Genomic DNA, 19,744 nt, shown 5'->3' with positions numbered 1-19,744 from the left:
GGTGTAGCCTGCACTGCTATGCTGGTGGCAGTCGTTACCAAGATGCTGGCGTTGAACAAAGGAGAGAAACATGTGCACTTCTTCATGCTGGACATCCAGATCTCTAAACGGGTAAGAGCAAAATCAGTGAAGTTATTCAACAAATGTATGTTATAATGTTATAGTTTACATTATGAAAACACTGTAATACTATAAGAACAACATGGCATCTCATCTATTTGTGATTTATTCTTTGCAACAGTTTCTTTATCAGAAATATGACTTTTTGATGTCAATGGACGGTCATTTTTGGGATTTTGCTGTTTCTTATCCTTTGCATCACTCTAACAGGCTTCATCTGACACTTCAAAGAAGATACCAGTATTTTTGGCATGTTTTGGCTACAAATCATGCATTCTTTACGTTACTGCTAACTCTCTATGCTTTAATATTTTTTGACTTTTGAATGTACCTTCTCCTTTAATTTCTGTATGAAAGTCAGCTTGCAGAAACTTGAAACTTGTTTAACTTAGGTAATCTATCACATGTCTGTGTTTATTGTGGAACATTGCGTGGTAATGCAGCTGTGGTAGTGCAGAATGATTTGAAAAGTCTGTTCTGCAGTGCCAGACAACAATAACATAACTCAAAAAAAAAAGTAAAACACTTTGCTATGCTTTGGAAAATGCTTGTCAGTTATGTAAAATATGTCATTTGTGTTGAATGGGCCAAATCATGTAAAAGTTTGGTCGACGAAAACCACAGCAGCATTCAGCCATTTTCTGCGGAGGATTTAATGAAAACAGAATCTTTACACAAGTTCAATTACAATTATTAACACATTAACAGCTAAATATAGGTCAGATACACTTTTTAGGCCTTTATTTAGGACTGCTGAAGATGTGAAAGGGGAGATAGAATGACATGCAGCAAAGGGCCGCAGGTCACAGTCAAACCCACGGCCGCTGCGTCTAGGAGGTGTAGAGTCATGTCACAAAATAAGCCTTTGCACTTTAAAACTTTGACAAAGAGATACAGATCTAAATTTGAATGTTCAATATAACGTGTGACAAAAGTGTGATTTTTATATTTCAGCTGTAGAACCTGGAAATAGTGGCTCATATTTTGTGATAATATTTATCCAATAATTATATAAACTTCCCTATGTAAACATTTAGTAAACAGTCGACTGCCCTCCCTTCCATCCGAGGTAACTGCAGTGTAGCAAGACACATAGGGAGAATGATAAAGCGGATGGAGGAGCCAGGATGGAAGCGTCACTACTTTCCGTGTCGCATGCATGTTTTGGTTTTCGAGTCTTATTCGAATGGTTCTCTTTCTTAAATAAGAGACACCAGAGGACAGGATAGTGTGGGAAAAGAGGAGGGAAGCGCCAACCCCTTTATAGCATTTTCAAGGCGTCAAACAGAGGAAATTATCCGATCCCTGTCAGGAAAGAAACTTGTGTCAGCTCAAGACGGTGCAGCGATGGGCAGGAAACTGGTTGAGCTTACGTACGTGTGATTGTGAGTGCATGTTTGGAAATGGCATGCAAATGACTTTCTTTGTAGGCTTGAACAGGATTCAAATGTTTGGTTATTGATGGGAAGAAGGAAGTGTCTGATAGGCTAAATACATATGTAAATGCTTACAAAGAAACATTGTCATAAAGCCAGAGAAGTGTCTTAGGACTATACATGAATGTGTTATGATTAATAGAGTTCCTAGAATCAGCATTTGTTTTGCATGCAGTGCTACAGATTTTCACCAAACTGTAAAGCAGCGTCTGACTGTAGAAGGTGCACTGCTTTGGAGGATACAACCATTTCCTTTCTCTGGTGGCTGCATCCTGTCACTTGGTTCATCTTTATGTTGGTTGTTCTGGCCTGTGTATGTGTGTGTGTGTGTGTGTGTGTGTGTGTGTGTGTGTGTGTGTGTGTGTTTGTGCTTGTGTGTGCATCCTTCTGAGCTATCTGGCACAAGGGGGAACAAGGGAAGACATCTGGATGCAGACAGTGACAGCCTCTATTAATAACCCTCACAACAGGGCCAGAGTGACATCATCACTGGGCACTTACAGTGATTTGTGCAGGAAGACAAACAGACATGAATAGAATCAAAGAGAAAGGTGCAAAAAGGTGATACCAGACAATGTCTAAACCTCACTTCTAGTCTGTGTGGCCTCTTCTTCAAATTCTTGTATATAAGCATCTCCTTCCTAGTTCTTCTGTTGTATCTGAAATCAGTACCATAGAGCAAAATAGTTCAACAGAAAAGACTATCTGGTTTCAATCATCTGCCTTGGATGACTCATACTTTTACTAATGATTGATATGAAGCAGATTCTGTCTAAGGAACATGATAAGCGCTGTGTTTTTTGTCAGTCAAGCTTGCAAGCTAATTAACTGACTTTATCTTGATGGTCTTATTACCACGTTTGTGCTACTGCAACCTCCATGGTTTCTAACCGTCAATTTGGATGCTTCTCTCTCTTCACCAGATCCGCCACGCTGCTGCTAATGTGCTCAGAGAGTGCTGGCTTCTGCACCGCACAAACCTCACAAAGGGTAACCGTGGTGAGCACCGAAAACACCAGAGATGCCTTCTGGAAGCCATCAGAGTGTGAGTTACTGTATCGCAAATCGATAGGTGCAGGTAGGATGTCTGTAGCGTGTGTGTGTGTATCTGGGGGAGGGATGTACATGGGTGGTGGGTTGTCTGACTTACATGTGTATTTTATGGGTCATTAACTTAGTGTCAACATTCTTAACCACATAGTCACAGTTTTTAATGACTGATTCAGATTACTAATTCAATTTGTTGCCCTCTTATGTGAGCAGGACATGTGGGAACAAGGGTCCACACTTTTATTACACAGAATTCAAGGCAAAGTTTTTAGACATGCTGGAACATAATTAATAATTCGTTTTTACTATTTACAGTATAATTTGACAGTAATACACAACACAGTATACATCTTCTGAAGCACGTCTCACAAAAAAAGACGAGGGAACTATTGTAATGCGGAGCCATCTTCATTCAGCTGGAACATATTTTTCCATTTAAGTGGTGTCCTGTTGTTATTAAGCCCGAGCTTCTAAGAACAAGTGTATTGCACAAGGCAGGAAGTCCAGAAGTGTGATTGTATGCTTCATTACTCTGACAACAGGATCATGTGTGAGTGTGTGTCAGCCTGGTTCGAGGGGTTTGCTTCCTGCTTTAACCCGGGCAGAGCCACTATAAATAAATACACTGTGGAAAGTGTGAGCGGGAGGCATCTCCACACTTTGGGATTAAGAACATCATACTGGAATGAGACCACCACTCTAATGTCTTCAGAGACTGGCTGCTTGATTGCAATATAGCTTTCCATATATCTTTTTTTCGGTGGTTTCATCCACCCCAGATATGCCAGATACTAAATTTAGCCCTTTCCACCTTTATATGTCAAAACCCTTCTAGCAATGTTTTATAGCTATTTAACAAACAGCACGACTCCTGCAGGTTGAGTAGTGGAATACTCAGTTGCCAGCATTTTCCTCAACAAATCAGGGGTTCTGTGTGGTGCCAGGAGGACTGTTCTATTATTCCAAACATAGGATGCTCCATCCGTAGATATGCACTTCAGAACTCATTGGAGCATTTAAACCATAGATATAACCTGAATTCTACACATAGTATTATCATATTGGCTTTTTTCTTCTTCTTTTTTTGAAATCAAAGACATAGTCTTGCACTAGAACATAAAATTAATATTATGCAATTATGTTTGAAATACTTCCACATGACTGAGATCTATCAAACCTTCTCTTTCTGCACAGATTTCGGCATTTACGCCTCAAACAAAAAAAACTGAGAGATTACGTCAGTGAGATGGTGGACCTCCCTAAGGTAAGCGACAGCTGTCACTGGAATGTTACATTGGAAAGGCTAATGCAAAATAAGATGACAAAGATCCCCCTAAAACATTCACTACTTACATAGACTATTACGCAGTATTTTACAATCTGCTGTTTATTGCTAGGTGTTCAGACACATTAAATGCTCGTTAAAAAATCTCCATAAAATGTCTCAGGAGTCATTTGTGTCAGGAATTAACAAACCCAGAAAGGTTTTCCATGTGGAAGAAACCCAAGAAATAAAGACGTTACCAGGTGGGATGCATTATTGTGTCATTTGTGCAATTAAACATTTTCCTGATTGATTTATATATATACATATATAAAAAATCCTATTTTTTCAGACTGCAAGTGTAGCCCCTTGGTAACATGTCAATATTAAACCATGCCATGGCCATTTTGCAATCAGCTAGTTACAGTCTGACTGCCGTGCAGTAAACTGAACATGCTGCTCTCTCTTACTGACTGAGTGCAGCTGAGCCTGAGCCACAGCGAGCATAGAGGTCTAAAAAAGTAACTAGATTTGTTGCTGTTGGCTTCTTTTTTTTTAACCAAGTTGCTAAAAGGGCTGCCAAATGTAGTGACACAGTTTCTGTTGGCAACACTGGGATGATTGCGAGTCTGTCCCAGTGAGTCACAGACATCAACTCTCCAAAGCTTCATTATAAATCAGCACCATACATTTAAAATGTTTCAGCATAATGTTTAGTAATATTAGATTTATGGCTGTAGTTTGACTCCCAGTGTTTTCCACTTGTAAATAATAAAAAAAAAACTTTGCATTTGCATTGTGTGTCTGATTTCAACAGATGCAGATGATCATGTGCGACCTCAGTGCCAGTTGGAACAACTCCTATCGGGAGCTGGAGCAGCGTATCCTCTCCATGGAGCAGAAGCTTGACGAGCTGAGTCGCTGCTTCCAACAAACCTCTGAGCTGCTGTCTCAGGTTCTACGTCACCGAAACCCAGAGATCAGGTAAACAATACTTAGCTGCCAGCGACGTTGCACAGATCTGCTCTCAAGTAGGATGTGGTATCTAAGCTGAATCGTACCTGCTAAGGAAAATAACACCCTTTTTGGTTGATTTTTTTGTTGTTGCAGGTGACATGGCTTCATACGCTTACGGAAAACAGATAGTGTTTGTCAGTGTTTCATCTACAGTACTCAAAGTGAGATGGTAAATCCTCTCCACCCGGAGCTGCTCCAGACTCTTAACATGCTGAACCACTTGAAGGACTGGCATACCTACTAAAGATCTCATCTTCTGGCCCTGTGCTGAGTGCACTGCACAGTGACTCATAGCTGTAAAAGTATACAGATAAAACAAGACTTCCAATAACTGTGGCGAGGATCACGCAGCGCATTTTGATAAATCTGTTGTGTTTTCAGCATATATTTAATATATTTGTGACGGTGCACAGGCTCCAGAGCTTGCTCTTTTAACTATTTGTAAAGTTTCATTGATGGGCTTCTGTCATTGCTTATTCCTGTGGAATAAGATACCTATTTTTACATGTTCATTTTATTTAAAATTTCATGCAATATTTTAGTGTTAGCCTAATCGGTTGTATAAAAAAACTCTTGCAAATGCTCTTTTTCATTAGCAGACAGTTTAATGGTTAAATGGTTGATTATTGTTTGCAAACAGGAATTTTGAATATAATACAACTGCCAACAAGTCCTCATTGTTCTGCTTTCCCCTAACCCACCAAGTGAATTGTGAATGAAATGTGTTTTGATGCTCATAACAGAGAAAAAAAAAACCTAAATGTCAATTCAAGCACTGTGGAAGAAACCTTTATTTCAAACTGTGCTTGGGCTTTTAAGGGATGTCATCTGAAACTCAAAGATTCATGTGAACATTTAAGGTTGTTATCAAATGATGCAGGAAAATCTTCTAACAGTTTACACCTGCTCTGAGAACAATGCAATGTGAGGGTGGGTTGTCTTTTAGCAACCCACAGCTCCATCTAGTGGACATAAATTATGTAAACTACATAATATTGAGGACCATTAACATTAAAACCATGAAGATTATATAACAACTATATATAAAAAATAAAATAATCATATGCTATTTTTAAAATCTGAAAACCAAGACATCTACAATGTTTCACAGTTAAGAGCATAACATTTGTATCAGCTGTAGTAAAAACAAGAGGAGTCGGAAACTCCCACACAAACCTCACTGATAAGAATGCACTTTGTGAGAACATTTTGGCTAAACTGGATTTACTCTTGCTCTGGAGGATAAACTGGAGTTTTGATGTGTCGTTCCTAGTGGATTAATTTGTACTTGGGTGTGTTTTCAAAAGAACTGATGAGGAACTTGTTCTAACATTTCTTACAATGTATCATTTGCACATGGTGAAAACATGTTAACAACCATCCAGGACACGCTTATAATTAAAAGCCATTAAGAATGAATGTGTATGTGATTTTGCTTTGATTTTTTTTTTCTTACAAAAATAAACAAAACAGTGACAATCAGATGTCAAAGATCCCTTTTCATCTAACACTTTGTTTTAAAGTGTGGTGCACAGAGCTGGAGAAGAGTACCTAGAAGCCATGGAGAAACCAGCGATGGGTCCGCTTTGTCATTCCAAGGGCGTCTTCAATTGTTTCGTTTTTGCCCCGTTTTTAAGTTGGTGCCATATGTAAGCCGAAGGCCTAAAAAAGAGTTGGCCACAGTCGCATGTAAAGGGCATTCTGCACTTTCTCTTGACTTTAAGTTTCCATGTACGTGCAGAATGCGATTTCTTCCGTGACTTGCCCTTCATGTGCTCAGCTAAGAGTTTTGCTCCTGTGAAAGTCTCCCCACAGCTGACACAGATGTAGCTTATGGTCTCCGCGTGCTGAACGCAATGCCGCAACAGGTGCAGCCGGTGCTTAAAAGCTCGGCCGCACTGGCACTGGTGTGAGCGGCGGCCTCGGTGGAGGTAGCGGTGGCTGATGATGAGGGAGGGCTGCCGCAAGATGGCACCACACTGCCTGCAGGGGTAAGAGGCCTTGGAGCGCCAGCCTGTGTTCATACGTTTCATCAAAGCGACGCCCTGGCTGTCGTTCTCAAACATGGCCACAATAGTGGGCATTGGTGGGGTGACAGGGCCACAGGCCACAGTGGCTGGAGTTTTGTCAGCGGCACCAGGAGGGACGAATAAAGGTGCAGAGAGACGGCTTAAAGGCTGGGTGGGTCTACCGAAGGCACCGTCTTTCCCCAATCGGACAGGTGCAGCAGAGTACGCCTTGTATATAGTGGCCGGAGGTCTGCCTGCGAGGGAGGTCGAGAGAAAGGAAGGCCGAGACAGAGACCCTGCATGGGTCTGGCCTACGCAGAGCTTTCCATTTAGGACCTGGTTGACTACATTGGGACTACTGATGGCTGACAGGGCTGCGGTGCCACGGTAACCTGACAAAACCTTTTTATCAGTCAACACTGATGGATTGGTAATAATGCACACCTTGGTGCTGACCACTGACGTGTGAACTTTGGTGACATGGTTCAATAAGGTTTTGGCAGTGGTGAAAAAGGATTTGCATATGTTACACGCTTGCGGCATTGACTCGGGACAAAAGAGGACCAGAGGTGATTTGGTTCCCACGGGACACTGCTCGTGATGGTACGAGTTCTTGTTAGGGAAAACTTGGCCGCAGATTTCACAGGAATACAAAGGCATGTAGTGTTCTTTTAGAGACCTCTCAGTTAGAAAGAGCTTCTTGCACACCGAACACTGATATTTTACCTTTACACCACTACAGTGCAGCAAATGAAGCTTCATTGACCGAAACGGCCCTCTACCACACGCAGCACACATTGAACTATCGACAGCAGGAAGGGCTGCAGGGGGGGTGTCAGTGTGCGGACTGTGAGAAGGTTCACTGGAAGATTCAGTTGAACTTGAGCCCCCATCTGATTCTGGATCATCTGGACACAAGTCTGCAGGTTGAGAGTGTGTCTTATCTTCGTCATCAGATTCAGTGCTTGCTGAGTCATCGGCTTTCTCACAGTCACTTTCCATGTCAACATCATTATCATCTTCACCCACTGTATACTCCACGCTGTTTTTAGATGTCTCCGCTCTCTCAGGCTCCATCTCAATTCTTTGTTGAGGCCTCAACTCAGACACTGAGTCACGGAGCACAGACTTTATGCTCTGCTGTGCAGCCGCGTCAATAGGAAAGTTGTCACTATTCTGATATATGATAGCTGAAATCAAAGAGGGAGCTTCTTGAAATGGCATTAAACCCATGCAACGTGTCTCTGCATGCTTGTTCAACTCCCACCCGTTACTGAAAGACTGATTGCACTTTTTGCAAAGGGGTGGGGAGTGTGCGTTATCCAGGTGCATGGATAGTGACGTCAGGCGTCGGAAAGTGACCTTGCAGATGTGGCAGGTAGCTCTGATATTGTGGCTTTTGTAGTGAGAGAGCAAGCTAGTTATTTTGCTGAACTTTTTGCCACACTCCCAACATTTCGCCACGGGGTGTGCATCCAGCGGCCATTCTTCATCACTGCTTGAGCCTTCAGACATAAGGAGCTGGTCCAGGCAAACCACTGGGCAGTCTGTAATTAAAAGCAAAATGGACAGAATCACTTAAAAAAATGTTTGGTAATAAATCCATATTACAGGTTTTATGCAAGCATCATAGCAGACAACTATTTAATAGATTCTGCCAAAACTACAGTTATTATATATGTACAGAGCTGAAATAATACTACTATAAACTGATTAAAAAAAAAAAAAATCAGTTAATATCTTATCATTGTTGCTAATTCGTTTGAGTCAATTATCAGAATGTCATAGTCCCCAGACAGAAGCCCACCAACTTGGCTATGCTCTGACTTTTCATCTAAAATCATCATCAGGTGTAAAGTTCAGTTTTGTAATTTGTACAATACTTTCGTTTACGACTAAATACATGCAGAACGTTACTCACCTAGCTAGCTAGCTATGGCCACGAGTACTGGACCAAACACTGAAGCCTGCAGCACAGAGCAAAGGTGAAATATTTGATGAATCCAAACCATAGATATCTATGAATCCAAACTAGAAGGTGACGGTTCGTCCTGGTCAGTTAACGTTAACTGTTAACGTTACTTAAAAAAATACAAACAGCTAACGTTAACGTTAGCGTTAACGTCAACTTGTATGTAATGATTCCGTTTTTCGGAGAAATAACGTTATTATATCCTCTATCCAAGATCTGTGTCTGAAACGCATCCATCTGTACAGGTGGCAATAATTCAAATACTATTCAGTAGCTACATAACAAAAAGAAAAACCCTTCAAATGTTACGTTTGAAGTCTTTTTTGATGGCGTCCACTCAAAGAGCTCCTCCATATCCGGTTAAACCCGGAAGAGGGATGCATCAGAGGCTGCATGTGCATCCCGACGAACAAGGTTTGTTTGATTGATAAGAAAATGAATTTCATGTTAAATTGCAGACACATGATATTTGACATATATATATACACACACACACACACACACATATATATATATATATATATATACTGTCTATGATGTGGATAACATGGACAGATGTATTAAGAGAACGCATACACCTCCCAGATGCAGCTGGAGGTCTCAAAAATTCAGGGCTAAATCGTTTTTGATATTAACGTAATGCTATTATTTTAATTTGATTAACTGAAAACGTTATGACGGATTTAACGCAACACACATTTAGACTAACAATTTGAATCAATAAGCTTTGTTTTTATTGGAAGAGAATCGTAACTTGAACAGCGTTTATATAAGTTACTGTATGGACTGTAGTAATAATTTATTTACAGTCAATTCAGTTACATTTTATTTATAGTGTCAAATAACAAGGAGTTATCTCGGGAACATTTTCAGAGAGTAGGTCTAGAGACCACACTCCCCCAGAGCAAGCATTTGGTGCGACAGTGGCGAGGAAAAACGTCCTTTGTAATAGGCAAAATCGAAAAAGAAATATAATAGGCAATATAATAATTACAATACCATGCACATATACTAACACACAGCAGTCCCTGAATCCAACCATAGAATCCAACCAATATTTTTACATTGTGTCCTTTCCCATTCACTTGAACGAGAAAGTGCTGGTACTGTATATCTACACTTCGAAATGATGACAGCGGAACTACCCATATCATTACGATGTTTCATGACGACTTAATTTACCCGACGAACAAGGTTTGTTTGATTGATAAGAAAATGAATTTCAGGCGGGTGGAGTTTCTTTCAGCGCATTGATATTCAAGAACCAGTCCATTATCGTATCTTAACGGTGAACGCCGAGTTCTGAAACAAGCGCACTAACGGAAAGCTTTAGCTAACGACCATTGTCACTACTAAATGGCTTTAAACGTCAACGACAGTAATAGTCAAATGATTGCTAGTAGTTGAAAGCAGATTTATAGGTTCTGAGATATTTTAGTGAAAGTAACATTATATTTAGCTCACCTCTGCTTTGAACTGGGTTCTTGTCGTTAGCTAGCTTACTGTTTACATATCAGTTGTGCTTCTGTGGTGAATCAGGTGAGAAGCGACATGTCCGAGTCCGGCCACAGCCAGCCCGGGATGTACGGGCAGGGACGCAGGAGGAGGCGACGCCGAGGAGACAGAGATGCTGGACTTCCTGGGCAAAATCTGTCCGGTCCCAGTAGGGACCGAGAATATCAACCGAGAGAACGAAGGGTAACTTTAGCTATAATACAAACCCATGCTCTCATGTGTCTGCATTGTTGTGACTGCTGGTTTTAACTTTTGACCTCACTTTAATGTGTCTGTTCAGGATGGGAGCGAGGATCCACCAGGACCACTTATTCAGAAGACCCCCATCATTCTTGCAAAACCCCCTGGGGAAAGGGTACGTTGGCTGATCTCAGTTACTCAGCTCGTATTGTAATTCTCCTCACTGAAAACAAAAAATAATACATACAATAATAAAGACATCAGAACATTTTGTTTGTAGGATTGTCCAATTGACTGCAAAGTAAAACTATGCATTATTGTGAATGCAATATTTAAAATCAAACATCATGTCTGTTACGTTTGAGAAGAAAGTTTGGCTATTTTTTGCCAAACTCATTTTAATTTTTCATTAATATATTTTGTGCAAGGCAATGTACAAATGTACATTTACATTTAGGACTATATTTGCAATGCCAAAACAAATGTGTCCCAGTTAATTGGTGATCATTATAGAAGTACAGTTTGTATATGTATTAAGCTTGTCTACCAATCCAGTCATGTGACCTATTGGCTGGTGCTGTTGTCATCATTTTTTAAGGCCAAGCCGTCACAGAATGCACCCATCAGTGGAGCTCCAGTCCTGGAGAAGCCCATTATGCTAATGAAAGCCCGGGACGATGGAGGGAAGCCGGGCACCCCTCCCGAAGCGGCAGCTCAGCCCTCTGGTCCTGGGCCCTCCAAGATGGAGAGGGAAGGGCAGCGACCCACCCAGCCTGTTTACCAGATCCAAAACAGAGGAATGGGTGCATCTGCATCAAGCAGCGCTGTTGACCGTGAGTTTTTGTAGATTTCACAAAAATAATGTTTTATTTTTGTAAATGTCAGTTACCATGTTTAGGAATACTCTACTTGGATGCACTCATTAAGGCCAAATTAAATGTGCAGAGAAAACAAAAGTAAATCTTGAATGTTTTCATATGATTTCCAGCCATGGTGGGCCAGTCTAAACTCCTCCCTCCGGAGAAGATGAAGCACAGCATTAAGCTTGTGGATGATCAGATGAATTGGTGTGACAGTGCCATGGAGGTGAGTTCATGTTTAATGAACTTAGTTCATTGTGTAGCCATTGTATCGAAGGATGTTTTAGTGTTTTCATTATGCTGTACTGTATGAACTCAAAGGAAGTTGTGTTTTGTTGTCATTTGTTGTAGTATCTGAGGGACCAGACGGATATGTTGGTGGTGGGAGTCATTGGCCTGCAGGGAAGTGGGAAATCTACAATCATGTCACTGTTATCTGCCAATACTCCAGAGGAAGATCAAAGGTGAGGTTGGTTGTAACACCAACAATGAGCTCAAGCTTGTAAACTGCTCGGTTATGTGCAAATTATATGTTTCATTTATCAACAGTGAAAAGAATATTCGCTAAAAACTGAAGTTGAACCATGAAAAAGTCACAGTTAAATGATGCTAAAGAGGATGAGGCTTTCCAATAATGACAGATAAATGTAATCCAGTATGTAAGAGGAATTTGAAACAATAATACAGTGTGTTCCTCATTTGTGTTTACCGTATGAGGAGATCTAAACCTAGAAGGACTGCAATTTAGGTATTATAATCTGCCAGTTAAAGGGACTGTTAGACTTACAGTACTGTCAGTACAGTACCAACCTGTACTACAGATTGGTCTAAAACAACAGCATTGTTACGCCAGTGACATCACCAGTAAAATATATCATCTAAAAAAAAAAGTTAAATTTAATCAGGACGAGAATAGTCCCATTAGATTAGATAGATTTTTATTGATCCCAAAAAAAAATAACGGTGTTGCAGCAGCAAAATATCAGACGCAGCACACATACAGAGTATACATTAAATAATAGGAAACAATATACATGAAATAATAATAGAATACTACACGAGCAATATTTAAAATATATACAATTTGGAAATAAAATGTACAACTGTTTCAATAGATATAGATAAACTTAATGTGCAAGTTGAGGAGTAAAATGTACAACGGTTTCACTAGTAATGATAGGATGTAGAAAAAACCTATTATGCAAGGTTGTGCAAGGTGCATTCAGTGCAGTTGTGATGTATATGAGTCTTGTCTCCGTGCGACATCGAAGCTGTCGGAGCCTCTTAGAGAAGGTGCTCCTCTGTTGGACCAGTGTGAGGTGGAGAGGGTGGTCGGGGTTATCCATGATAGATAACAATTTGTTCAGTGACCTCCTCTCCACCACAGCTTCAAATGTCTCCTGTTTGCAGCCAATAACGGAGCCAGCCTTCCTGATCAGTTTATTCAGTCAGTTTGTGTGGCTGGCTCCGATGCTGCTGTCCCAGCAGATGGCAGAGGAGAACAGAGCGCTGGCCACAACAGACTAGAATATACTATACTATAGAATATACTAGAATATATATTATATAATATATTGACCCATCTGCCTCTGCAGAGTTGAGTGATTTTTCAGATACTGTTACTTTATTTGTTTCAAATCCGTTCAGTGTGTGACACTGCCATATGGTTGTCTGGTGTGTGGACATTGTAATACAAATGCTATTTGTTTAGAGGAAATTAGAAGTACTAACTAAAGTTCTTATTTAGACTTTTACACCCTATCTATGCATTTGTTACTCGCAGATGCTATACATTCTTTTCTTTTGGCTTAACTAGTGCAGTGACTTTAATTGATGTAATGCGTGTTTGTTTGCACAGGGGCTATGTATTCAGAGCCCAGACTCAAGAAATCAAGGAAAGAGGAGGAAACCAGAGCACAGGCATTGATTTCTTTATTACACAGGAGAGAGTCATCTTCTTGGATACACAGGTACGAAAGTATTGTGAATACTGTGACCGTTTCTTTTTCTGTAGTATTTTTTTATTTGCTCTGTCAGAGTCTAAGTAAGTCATTACCTGTGTAGTCTTGCATTGCCAGACCTATCTGTACAGCCGCTGTGGAGGAAAGTCTGGCTAGTCCACACAGCATTCCAGGATAGGAGAAAAACGTGCTCTGGTTTATTGGCATTTCTTTAAACCAATCACGTTTTTCTCCCATCGTCTCGGGCGGTGCTAAGCACCAAAAAAGTCTCGGGAAGGAACTTGTTTTGTTGGAACATTCAAAGTTGTTTTAGTTGTGCAACAGAAAACTCAGATTCAACAGATAGTCTAGCTAACTGTCTCAATATACCCTGCAGAGATCTTAGGAGCAGTCAACCATAGTCCTCATAAATCCACTGGTGTTTAGAATGCCAACACAAAGAAAAGCAGTAGGTAAGGAACATCCGGCCGAAAATGAGGGACATCCAGCAGAACCTCGGGCGGCACAGGAGCAAACCCCTAAATGAATTGTCGTCGATATAGACTATTACCTGTGTAAATTGAAATGTGACTTTGAAATAGACAGTAGTTACGGTTAGACTATAAAACACTGTATTTAAATGTACCATGGCATGAACATTTCACTTTATGAGGTTTTTCAACATTAATATGCATTCCCCCAGCCTGCCTATGGTCCCCCAGTGGCTGGAAATGACGATTGGTGTAAACCGAGCCCTGGGTATCCTGCTCTGCCTTTGAGAAAATGAAAGCTCAGATGGGCCGATCTGGAATCTTGCTCCTTGTGAGGTCATAAGGAGCAAGGTTACCTCCCCTTTCTCTGCTTTGCCCGCCCAGAGAATTTGGCCCGCCCATGAGAGAGAGACATCATGGCTTTCAAACAAGCAAAGTGGCAGTTGGTCAAGGCCACACCCCCACCCTCCACCTTGCTCCACCCTCTCTCCTCCTCAATAGCATTTAAAGCTACAGACACAGAAATGGCACATCCTAAGGAAAGCGCATTGTGGGACTGGCTCTAGTGGCTGTAATTCTGCACCAAGGCTGAATTTCGGGAAAGAGATTTCAGATACAGTATTAGAGGAACACTAAGGCCTATATAAAAGCATCCAAAAAGCAGCATGTCATGCGGCCTTTAAGGATTGTATGTTGAGGATTGATAAGTTGTGTGTGAATGCCTCTTTTGTTTCTTCAGCCCATGCTCAGCCCATCTATTCTCGACCACCTCATCAACAACGATCGGAAGTTGCCTCCAGAGTACAACCTCCCTCACACATATGTTGAGATGCAGGTCAGTGGCTGGCCTGCAGATGGCAGTTGGTGAAAGCACTAGTTGTTTATGTGATAGCTGTGATTATATAAACTTTAAAACATGTAAAATGTAAAGTGGTATAAACTATGTAAATAAATCCACAAACACAAGCTGCTACAGTATATTCACAGAGCCTTCCCCCTCTGCTATCTCTGCATTTAAAAAAAAAAATAAACCTATTAGGTATGCATGATTGTTAAAGATAAAAAATAAATAATACAGAGAATTGCATTAATAGTTCCTAAAAAAATAACAGGAACACTCATCTTGGATGCAATATTCATTCATCCAGATAGCTTGTTTTACACAGACTTCCTGCAGTTATTACACTCACTATTTGGGTTAATTGTAAAAGTTATGTTGTTCAGTACTGTTTTTGTTATGCATGAAATATAATATGAAATATCCATAAAATATGTCACTTTGTCAGGGGTCTTCAGTTTACTCTACGATAGAAACCACTGCTATAGGGACTAATATGTGTCTTTAGTGCAGTAATTCATCAGTTCGACAGTTTAGTTGTCATTTTAATTCTACTGTACACCCACATTCTCATGTAACCACATTTGTACACTCTGTCTAATCTGTCTACAGTCTCTTCAGATCGCTGCCTTCCTGTTTACAGTGTGCCATGTGGTTATTGTGGTTCAAGACTGGTTCACAGACTTAAACCTCTACAGGTAGGTTTAGTAGGTTTTGCTTATCTGCAATCTGCATCTGTGTCATAGTCTGTGTCCAGGTTCACAGGACAAAAGAAGAGGTTAGCTCTCAAAGTCCCCCCCACAGGAATGTTGAGTATTTCATTTTGTATCTTGAGAGGATATTTGTCTTCTGCTTTTTAATAAGTTCAATAATGTTTATCTTTCAGTTGGTCTTGTAGACAAGAAATGCCGGCAAATCCAGACCTGTTGAAAATAACTTGCTATGTACCAGTCTAACGTGCTGACACTCAGTCATCTTGTCCAATACACCATTATCTGTTCAGATACCCCCGTGAACAGCAAATTCTAATCAATAATTTGACTAACTTTAGCCTCATGGTAAGACACTTTCCCTGTGTATACACACAGCTGAAAATTATGACTGTAGTTAAAAGCAAGAACGCTAATCTGCTTGCTGTAAACTAGAATGTAGATTACACTGGCGGTGAAAGTATCTAAATAAACCAAAATATACAACTTATTGTAAAGTACAATTCAAACCAAATGTAACAAATTATACAGTACAGGCCAAAAGTTTGGACACACCTTCTCATTCAATGTGTTTCTTTATTTTCATGACTATTTACATTGTAGATTCTCACTGAAGGCATCAAAACTATGAATGAACACATATGGAATTATGTACTTAACAAAAAAAGTGTGAAATAACTGAAAACATGTCTTTATATTTTAGATTCTTCAAAGTAGCCACCCTTTGCTTTTTTTGATAACTCTGCAAACCCTTGGTGTTCTCTCAATGAGCTTCATGAGGTAGTCACCTGAAATGGTTTTCATTAGTCAATTCAATTAGTGGATTTTTTTCCCTTATTAATAAAAAAGCAAAGGGTGGCTACTAAAATATAAGACATGTTTTCAGTTATTTCACACTTTTTTGTTAAGTACATAATTCCATACATGTTCATTCATAGTTTTGATTCCTTCAGTGAGAATCTACAATGTAAATAGTCATGAAAATAAAAGGAAACGCATTTGAATGAGAAGGTGTGTCCAAACTTTTGGCCTGTACTGTATATCTTAAACAGTCAAGAAATTAAAGCACGTTTTTTCCAAGTATGTCTTCAGACAATATTCACATGCCCATATGTATTTTGACAGATGGCTAATTACCCAACCTAGGCAATTATTTTCTTTATGAAAGCAAATGTTGGTACCACACAGGAAGTTTTAATTTTGTGTATGTGGATAGGTTTCTTCAGACTGCTGAGATGCTCAAACCTTCCACTCCGTCTGCAAGCCATGACAGCACTGGTTCTTCAGGCAATGACGATGGAGCAGAGTACTATCCTCATATAGGTGACTGTTTAATGCAGAAATGCAAAACTCTCACACAATCTCACACACCAGCCAGGTTTACTGTAATTAAAATCAACTTCTTTAAATTCCTCCCTCCTCCAGTGTTCCTCCAGAATAAGGCCAGGCAGGATGATTTCTGCCCAAGGAATCTGAAGAATATGCATATGGTGGTGGACAAATTAATGGCCCACTCTCATCTCAAATACAAAGGTTAAACACTACAAGACTGTTCTCTTTATACATACATATATTCTATTCACACTATGGTTGTTTTTTAAGGGCAAATCATGTTTAATGGTATAAACTGTGCTTAGATAATAATATATAATACATTATATAATAATACATTTTATTTATATAGTGCTTTACATGGTACTCAAAAACACTTTAAACTAAAACCAGCACGTGTAGCATATTAAAAACAATGAAAGACAATAAAACCAGTAACTATCAGGTGAGTAATGTAAGACTATTGTATGTGGAAAGCTAACCTGAAGAGGTGTGTTTTGATGAGTTTTTTTTTTTTTGGGTGGGTGGCGTGGCAGTAGAGCAGGTCTGTGAAGTAGGAAGGATCCTGGTTATGGAGGGCTTTGTGGGTGAAGAGGAGGACTTTAAACTGGATGTGTTGGGAAACAGGGAGGTGAAGGTTCTGAAGGACAGGAGTGATGTGATCCCGGGAACAGGTTTGTGTGTGAGGAGACGGCCAGCAGAGTTATATGAACCATAGAGGATGCTGTTGCAGTAGTCAATTCTGGAAGTGATGAAGGCATTAATCAATCTAATGCAAATGGTTTGGGACAATACTTTGGATCTGATTATGTTAATATTTTGATACTAGATATTTGATTAACAAAATGAATCATGCCACACCTGCACTCACCCCACAGTATGTTGTTTGTTTTTAGGTAAATTATCCATGCTAGACTGCAATATCTTCCCTGGCTTGGGGCAAGACTATTTGGCAACTGAAGTCAACATGTTCCTCCTCCCTATGCAGGAGAATGACGGCGAGGATAATCTGACTAAAGCAGGTCATAGAGAATTTCTCTTCACATAAGGCAAAACTCAATTGTCCTCCTGTGTTTCGTGTCAGATGTGGATTAAATAATATCTCTGTACCGTGTTTAGGGTCGGGAGCATACCCACTCTTCTCTCTGCTCCCGGGGTACAGAGGACATCCTGCCTTCTCCACCATGGTTTCAAAACTCCGCAGCCAAATACTCGCCATGCCCCGCTGTCAGTTGTCACACACCATCCTCACCGAAAAGAACTGGTAAACGCATCACATTCTTCTTTGCTCACTTTTAATTTCTAACATCAATTGTAAACTAATCATCAAAGACCAAGTAAAGCAACCAAACACGACACTAGAAATGTTATTCCAGTAAGAGTGTCATTTCTACTAGGGATGTAGGGACATTTATTTATTTTTACCATTAACACCTTTCTTTTAAAATTGACCGCATAGAGAGAGAGACAGGAGACTAGAGGGGCGTGACATACAATAAATTGAATGTTGTTGCCTAATCATTTGGCTTTCACCACACCCCTCAAAATTTAACTAACTTTTACAATTTCAGCTTTGTTTGGTTACTAAAGCCACTATAATTCAGATTAGGCAAACATTAAGATAACACAAATGACGAAACTTCTAATCTTAGTGCTTCATTTCCTTCCCCATCACTTTTAAAAGTTTCAGGTTGAGTTTCTCACCTTAGTCTCTCTGAACATTGGTCATTTACTGTTCAGCCAGAATAGTCCAGATGAGAGAAGATCTGAGTTTATAAAGATACGATGAGATTCAGTAGCAGCTTTGTGAACTTTTTTTGTTCTGGGTTTCGCCTCTCAGGATACATGTATGTACATGTTGCCTGATTATCAAGTGGTGGTTGTTTGTGCTGTGTGCAGCCTAACAACATATATTTTTTTTATAGAAGTTTGCTCATGCTGTTTTTAGTTGCAAATATAACATTATTTATTATAAAGTAGGTTTCTGCCAATGAAACAGACAATTAATTTGAATAGGTTTGTGTAATAACAACACAGAGATTTACATAGCATTTCTTTTTTGTGTCATACTACTATTAATACTACTAATACTAGTATTTGTAAAGCAAGACTTATTAATTAGTTATTTGCTAAACTGTCAATATAAATGTATTTAAAGAGAAAAGAGAATAGCATTTAGTTTCTGTTTGTATTTATTTGTTTTATTGCCTTATACCCTTTATTATGCATCTCCCCCATCAACATATAAGAACATTTTAAACAAGAAGATGGTCACAAATTCTTGTACATGCTTGTCGGTTGTAACTAAAATGTATACCACGTAAATTGCTTAGATTGCATGTCCCCACTGCCATTTCATGTATACCTCTCTACTATGCACATCAGTTGAAAGCAAAATGCTCAAACATATACATTTAATCTCACAAAAACCATTAAAACACATTGGTTTCATCAAAGCGAATACAATTTCTGGTCTGTATACAGTAAGTGTTGTGATTTTACAGGTTTCACTACGCAGCGCGTATCTGGGATGGGGTGAAAAAGTCCTCGGCCCTCTCCGAGTACAGCCGTCTGCTCTGCTAACACCTTGGAGGAACTGCTGTCATATCCAATAGCAGTTGAAGCTGTTATGTCCAATAACCAGGTCACATAAAGAATAATTGTGGCTCTGAAAGTGGAGATGTTCGTTTTCACCCTACATGAGGGACAAGTGAAACTGGAAGCCCGTTCAGTGGTGAAGAGTCAGATATAAAGCAGGACACCTTTCTGCAGACTTTGGTGGGAATGAAAACCTGTGGACTCTTGGCACTCCGTGTCAGAAAGTGGTGTATCCCTGCCCTGTTGAACAGACACAGCTGAAACCTGTACAGCAGTGGTGAGAAAGAGAGGTGAAACCAGTTATCTGCACATGTGTAGGCAAAATGTGACAGTTTTTTTTAATTTGCAAGCCATTATTGTAATTGCAGTTTTGGTTTACATGTTTTCTCAGATTAAAATATATAATTCTTTA

The 19,744-nt window shown here is 39.8% G+C and overlaps 3 protein-coding genes across 8 annotated transcripts in view; 2 read left to right on the top strand and 1 right to left on the bottom strand.

Moving 5' to 3' along the window:
- The window catches only part of kcnn4 (potassium intermediate/small conductance calcium-activated channel, subfamily N, member 4), a 21,902-nt gene extending 14,786 nt beyond the window's left edge, over positions 1–7,116 (top strand). Inside the window, exons 5-9 of the mRNA XM_028579542.1 lie at positions 1–111; positions 2,480–2,601; positions 3,801–3,870; positions 4,688–4,854; positions 4,981–7,116. Coding sequence (XP_028435343.1) covers positions 1–111; positions 2,480–2,601; positions 3,801–3,870; positions 4,688–4,854; positions 4,981–4,984 — 474 coding nt within the window. The 3' untranslated portion in view covers positions 4,985–7,116. The remainder of the gene's footprint in view (positions 112–2,479; positions 2,602–3,800; positions 3,871–4,687; positions 4,855–4,980) is intronic.
- Positions 5,651–9,248, bottom strand: LOC114556553 (zinc finger protein 70). 3 transcript variants are annotated; one of them, XM_028579529.1, is made up of 3 exons: positions 9,178–9,229; positions 8,818–8,863; positions 5,651–8,443 (listed from the first exon to the last, which is right to left on the bottom strand). In XM_028579529.1, exon 3 carries the CDS (start codon positions 8,409–8,411, stop codon positions 6,477–6,479), a length of 1,935 nt encoding a protein of 644 aa, XP_028435330.1. In that variant the 5' UTR covers positions 8,412–8,443; positions 8,818–8,863; positions 9,178–9,229; the 3' UTR covers positions 5,651–6,476. The 3 variants fall into 3 exon arrangements, with proteins under 3 accessions (XP_028435330.1, XP_028435331.1, XP_028435329.1); XM_028579530.1 differs by lacking the exon at positions 8,818–8,863 and having other exon boundaries at positions 9,178–9,248; XM_028579528.1 differs by lacking the exon at positions 8,818–8,863 and having other exon boundaries at positions 8,906–9,232.
- Positions 9,211–19,744, top strand: smg9 (SMG9 nonsense mediated mRNA decay factor). 4 transcript variants are annotated; one of them, XM_028579537.1, is made up of 15 exons: positions 9,211–9,282; positions 10,408–10,566; positions 10,664–10,738; positions 11,162–11,396; positions 11,552–11,649; positions 11,775–11,887; positions 13,282–13,393; positions 14,594–14,689; positions 15,305–15,390; positions 16,619–16,725; positions 16,828–16,935; positions 17,271–17,408; positions 17,631–17,756; positions 17,854–17,998; positions 19,239–19,744. In XM_028579537.1, exons 1-15 carry the CDS (start codon positions 9,262–9,264, stop codon positions 19,315–19,317), a joined length of 1,698 nt encoding a protein of 565 aa, XP_028435338.1. In that variant the 5' UTR covers positions 9,211–9,261; the 3' UTR covers positions 19,318–19,744. The 4 variants fall into 4 exon arrangements, with proteins under 4 accessions (XP_028435338.1, XP_028435336.1, XP_028435335.1 ...); XM_028579535.1 differs by lacking the exon at positions 9,211–9,282 and adding an exon at positions 9,976–10,062 and having other exon boundaries at positions 17,274–17,408; XM_028579534.1 differs by lacking the exon at positions 9,211–9,282 and adding an exon at positions 9,976–10,062.

Source organism: Perca flavescens, chromosome 6 (genome assembly GCF_004354835.1).
Source record: "Perca flavescens isolate YP-PL-M2 chromosome 6, PFLA_1.0, whole genome shotgun sequence".
NCBI lineage: Eukaryota > Metazoa > Chordata > Actinopteri > Perciformes > Percidae > Perca > Perca flavescens.
This window is presented reverse-complemented; position numbering and strand designations above follow the sequence as displayed.